A 5,831-nucleotide genomic window follows, 5' to 3' on the forward strand; every position below is an offset into this window, starting at 1 on the left:
GGGGGGGGGTTACTGGTCCAGTGTGAGTGTGTGTTCGCCTAATAACAATACAGAGTGTCCCCTCATATTTGTGTCCACAGATGCATCCGTTATAAATGCGGAAAAACCTAGTTGGTGTTTCTGTGATCAGGCCAAAGCCATGTCTAATTTAAAAGTATTGCTTTGGTGCCAACCACAGTCAACCCGCCTCCATGGCAGGGGTTCCGTTCTCGACCAATAATAGGATACGGCATCATAGAAATACTCTATTTCGGCATGATTTTGGAACTCAACTCGGCTGTCTTTATAGAGCACTTTAAAACATTTCTGGCAAGAGCAATACATGAAACCAAAATATTGTACAAACTGTGTACCGATCCCGTTTGTATTTACAAGGACACAAAGCCTGTTTTGTTTTGTTCTTTCCCAAAAGTTAATCAATATAACTTCTCATCTGACAATATACATCAAGTATCGTGTCCAAGGATGCACATTTGAAAGTTAAAGTCCAGCATCAAAAGTAGGACAAAGATGATCTTCAACAAAAAACGAGGCTGAGCTGAAATACTTTTCATTCTTCCTCTTTCAAATTTAGTGTCAAACAAAATGGGGTGGTGTCATCTAGTGGCCGAAAAGGGAATTACATCTACAACCTGCCGTAATGCACGCACTACAATTTTAAATAATTATGTCCTCAGAAACTTTTTTTGTACTTTACTATTGCATTAATTATATTTATTGTAAAAATAAATTATATTCTTTTTTTTCCTTTTCCCCCTCCCCAGTTCCCAGACATGCTCCCAAGTGTGTTTTCATGCTCCAGTATTAGGTCTTGAACCCGCTTGTCGACGACACAGCGACGTTGAAATCTTTGAGCCGACTAGACTCTAATCGTGTTTTATTTTTTTGATTTTTTTTCCCTTCCCTTCATCTCATCATTCAATCGGCCAAGTTGCAAAAGACTTTTGTACAACCCACACTAAGGACCATAAATGCAGTTTCATTAATTAGGACATCATTGTTGACTTTTTTTTTTTTTTTTTAAACTAGTACTCAGTGCTGACATGACGAAAGTGCAAAACTCGCCCGTTTGGCCCCTTTCGTGTTGGTGAGGAGTCCAAAAATGTTCCATTTGGTGCAATAATCTTGTCACACATCTTTCATACTAGACAATGTTTTTCGCAGTATTGTTGCGCTCGTGTTTTGATAAATGTGTGTATATAGTGCGTGCGTGCGTGTTTGTGTGGCACCTCTGGACCAAAGAATATGAATGATGTCATTCATTTCAGCAACACAAAGAAAATAAAAAGCACTTCACGCTTCAAATGATTGTTACATTCATCTGACGTTTTATTAGGCACAGAGGTACCTAATGGAGCAGCTGTAAAACATTCTGTAAATATACCTCAAGTTTAATTAGTTTCTTCTTCTTTTTTTTTTTTTCTCCTCCCGAAAACAGACGTAACATGTTCACAGGCATATTGGAAGATGCGGATAACAGTGCGTCGTTCTGAACAGGTGCGGTTATTCAATGTCGGGTTGCGCCCACACATTCTCACAACTCCATCTCAATAAATTAGAATATGGTAGGCGGGGAAAAAAGTACAATTGAATAGGTAAAACCTGTAGATGTTCAGAAAATGTTTTTCGAAACGACCATTTCTATTCAATCAAGCATCCTTTCAGTTGTTTCTTAATCACCAAAATTATTTTTTTTTTGAATTCACCAAACATTTCTTTCTTTGTGTAGTGAATTTCACTTTTTCATCAGTTTCCCTATTTTGACTTTCTGTACTTTTTTTTTTTTTTTTTAACGCTCTACACTTTTCCAAAAACCTTTTTCACTTTATAGAAATCTAAATATTGTATGATTTTATTTGATGTTTTTGTCCTAGTTTCACAACTTTTTCAGTTTCCCCTTTTCCACTGTTTTGGCTCATCATTCACTCCCCAAATTATGGTGTTTTAAAAAAAAAAAAATTAAACAGTCTAGTTGCTTTGATGCCCTTGCATGCGGAAAAGAGATCCACAGTTCTCAATACATTTTATTTTTCAGCTGGAAGAACAGTAAAACACAATGCGCACGCTCACCCGAGGCCTGCTGTCGGCCACAGCTCACGCCCAGACACGAATGCAAAGGGACTACTGCTCAGATGCCCTTGTCATTCATTAACAAGTCAACAAAAGTCACCCACATGCGCATATTGTCATGTTGTTCCGACATTGGGTGAAATGAAAGGTGCAAAGAAGTGGCTGTTGGGTTGCTATGATAACTTTCTCATGCAACTAAGCCGAAACATAAGGCCGTTTTGTTCAATAGAGACGTGATTTTGTATGGAAACATTGACATGAATGGACTGTGCTTGGTTTGAAGTCATTTTTCCTCTCGCTGCCATCATCAATATAAAATCAAGACATGTAAATAATGTCAACACGGTTTGGTGAAAAAAAAAAAAACTTTGTCTATATAGTTGTTCATTTTAGTCCTGCATGGTTGTTGTGGAATGTCCAAAAGTTGTGTAATAAAGACGAAACTGACACGTTTTTTTTTAGAGTGAGGCCGCCATCGACCCGTCCGACATGGAATCTCTCTTCCCCAAGAACGTCCAAGACGTCCGGTCTGGCTTCTCGCCGCCTTGTGACGACGGTGCAGAGTGTCCCCCCGCCGAGGACGAAGATGCCGAGATGTCTCAGCAGGTACGGCGAGATGTCCTCGGTCGTACGTGTGGACGTGTTGTAATGATTACGGTGGCTTAGGTGACATTGGAAATGGTCCACGCTCCCGCCGCCGAGGAGAAGAACGCAGAGGCCGCCAAGACCTTTAAGGTTAACTGCGACCAGAGGAACGTCAGCGATGTGGACACCTTGGCCGTTAACGTCCTCAACGCATCGCAGGTAACACGCCTTAGCCGCGCACACCGGAACACTTTTCAGTGAGGGTGATACAGTGGACTTGTACAACTCAATTGGGGGGAAGAAAGGGAATTTTTCTTGAGCTGGGGAGTAAGAAGAAAGTCCTGAGATAACGTGGTTGCGTTAAGTGTGCACACCCACTATTATCCGAAAGAGTGACTTTGGTGTTCCCTTCAGGACCTGATGGAGTTCTTGAGCGTCAACGGCAGCGAGTGCTCCGTGGTGCTCTTCTTCACGGCCTGGTGCCAATTCTCGGCCGGCCTGGCGCCGCACTTCAACGCATTGCCTCGAGTCTTTCCTGCCGTGCACTTCCTGGCCCTGGACGCCTCAACGCACAGCAGGTGACCGCCGCCAACTCTGCCGGACGCGGCCGCGTGTCTTCAGTGTCCGCGAGAATGCGGAGTAAACGGCTGGCAAACAGTTAGTGCAGTTCCACTCATATCCTCTTGGGGGTAGCAATGTGCATCTCAAAAGCGCTGCCAGCCACCAGTCAGAGTGAGTTAGTTATTTAATGACAGTGTGTGCATAAAACAGTGAGTGAGTGAGTGTGTGTTTGTGTGAGAGAAAAGTGAGAGCATGTAAAAGTGTGACTGCCCCCTTTTGGAGGCATGCATGAATTCCTCTGACTGGCTCGAGGAAAGGTGGCCGTTTCCGTGCCAATGCCAGCGCAAAGGACACAAGCAAGCCACAGCCCCGTGTAATAAAGACGAAACTGACACGTTTTTTTTTTCACCTTTCTCTTTTTATTGCTTATGCTGCCGTTGTAAATATTAAATAAAAAGACATTTTCAGTATTATTTCAATATTTAAAAATGCCACGACATGATGGAAAACCATTTTGAATAATAAATCACAAAAGAATTATGAACTTAAGTGAAAAGGGGTTGTTAAAAAAAATAATTACTTTTATGACTTTATTTGTGACCATATTAGGAAATGTCTTCCCCAAAATGACTTGTTTCTCGTTTTTTTAGAGTGTGTATCTAGCATCTCCATCAAATTATTACCGGATTCTTTAAATTTTAACGGGTGGGCCGTAGAATGTCCTCCGATTCTGGAATGACACAATTATAGCTTATTTGTATGTACAGTACTGTACAAGGTTTGTCACAAAAGTTATAAAACATGTTGGAAAAATACTAATCAAATCCGGGGTTTTCAGTGATTAGTTTATTGTTGGATATTGATCCAAAATGTGTTAATCGAATTGAAAAAATAATAATAATTTCGCTTCAAATGAGAATCCGTCCACAAACGGATGTTGGGAGATGGTGTCACATTTTAAGCCGTCCGCTGTCGGACTCCTAAACCGAGTTCCGCTTCGCTAAATAGTAGCCTTCGACCTCGCCAACATGTCTTAACTGTAGCGACGCGCAACTGTGACCCATTTCGGAAAGAAACATGTCGAGGACCGTTTCGGCGAGTTTTAAACTGTCTTCAATTTTATTGTTCGTTTTGATGTTGAGCTTTAGGACGGCGACATCGCAGGGTAAGTGACGGCGAGCTTAGCAGTCGTCGTGCTAGCAAAACGTGACGCTTCGGATGGCAACTTAACGCTCGTGATTCTCCTTCAAGAAGTCGTTTCGCACAAATTATTCATTGAATCGCTTAGTTGCCGCGACGTGTAATGGGCGTTTGCGTCGAACAGTCTTGGGAATCAGTCGTCACTGGACACATTGGACATAAACTCGGTTGAACGCTCAGGTTTTACAAACCGGTTGCAAACACATCTCATAGATGGAATAACTATGTCGGAAATCCATTTATTTGTTTCCATTTGTGATCAAATCCCTAATTGACATCCAAAAATTGTTGTAATTGCTGATATCAACGGTTCAAAAATTGTAAATGTACCATAAAACTGAATTGAACTGAAAAGCCTCAATTGGTAACTTTGTAAATAGCAAACCTCAAACAGGTCAGTCATTGTTGGACAAGCAATCAAAAAGTGAACTTTCCGTAATTCAATGAACGAGCCTTGCCGCGAGTCATGAAAAGCGATGATGGCAAAGCATTATTTACCATGACCCTTTGAACTGTACGTATTCTTTTCTCAGAGAACGATAAGTCCACGCTGTCCGAAGAGGAATGGGCAGCGACGTCGCACTCAGAGGGCATCCCCGAACTTGCGGAGGGCGAGGATCCGATGTTCCTCAAGCGTCAGTTCAAAACGGCTGAGATGGCCGATGCCGTGATGGGGAGTGAGGCCGCCATCGACCCGTCCGACATGGAATCTCTCTTCCCCAAGAACGTCCAAGACGTCCGGTCGGGCTTCTCGCCGCCTTGTGACGACGGTGCAGAGTGTCCCCCCGCCGAGGACGAAGATGCCGAGATGTCTCAGCAGGTACGGCGAGATGTCCTCGGTCGTACGTGTGGACGTGTTGTAATGATTACGGTGGCTTAGGTGACATTGGAAATGGTCCACGCTCCCGCCGCCGAGGAGAAGAACGCAGAGGCCGCCAAGACCTTTAAGGTTAACTGCGACCAGAGGAACGTCAGCGATGTGGACACCTTGGCCGTTAACGTCCTCAACGCATCGCAGGTAACACGCCTTAGCCGCGCACACCGGAACACTTTTCAGTGAGGGTGATACAGTGGACTTGTACAACTCAATTGGGGGGAAGAAAGGGAATTTTTCTTGAGCTGGGGAGTAAGAAGAAAGTCCTGAGATAACGTGGTTGCGTTAAGTGTGCACACCCACTATTATCCGAAAGAGTGACTTTGGTGTTCCCTTCAGGACCTGATGGAGTTCTTGAGCGTCAACGGCAGCGAGTGCTCCGTGGTGCTCTTCTTCACGGCCTGGTGCCAATTCTCGGCCGGCCTGGCGCCGCACTTCAACGCATTGCCTCGAGTCTTTCCTGCCGTGCACTTCCTGGCCCTGGACGCCTCAACGCACAGCAGGTGACCGCCGCCAACTCTGCCGGACGCGGCCGCGTGTG

General features: G+C 44.0%; 2 protein-coding genes across 2 annotated transcripts in view; both read left to right on the top strand.

Moving 5' to 3' along the window:
- cunh5orf24 (chromosome unknown C5orf24 homolog) overlaps nt 1-1,705 on the top strand; it is a 4,362-nt gene extending 2,657 nt beyond the window's left edge. The window contains exon 4 of the mRNA XM_019872751.1: nt 765-1,705. The gene's annotated coding sequence lies outside the window, so the exon portion shown is untranslated. The remainder of the gene's footprint in view (nt 1-764) is intronic.
- Nucleotides 1,706-4,203: 2,498 nt separating this feature from the next.
- The window catches only part of txndc15 (thioredoxin domain containing 15), a 3,774-nt gene continuing 2,146 nt past the window's right edge, over nt 4,204-5,831 (top strand). Inside the window, exons 1-4 of the mRNA XM_019872817.1 lie at nt 4,204-4,381; nt 4,950-5,236; nt 5,297-5,434; nt 5,630-5,793. Coding sequence (XP_019728376.1) covers nt 4,294-4,381; nt 4,950-5,236; nt 5,297-5,434; nt 5,630-5,793 — 677 coding nt within the window. The 5' untranslated portion in view covers nt 4,204-4,293. The remainder of the gene's footprint in view (nt 4,382-4,949; nt 5,237-5,296; nt 5,435-5,629; nt 5,794-5,831) is intronic.

This window comes from Hippocampus comes, unplaced genomic scaffold (assembly GCF_001891065.2).
Source record: "Hippocampus comes isolate QL1 unplaced genomic scaffold, H_comes_QL1_v1.1 scaffold33, whole genome shotgun sequence".
In the NCBI taxonomy this organism is placed as follows: Eukaryota; Metazoa; Chordata; class Actinopteri; order Syngnathiformes; family Syngnathidae; genus Hippocampus; species Hippocampus comes.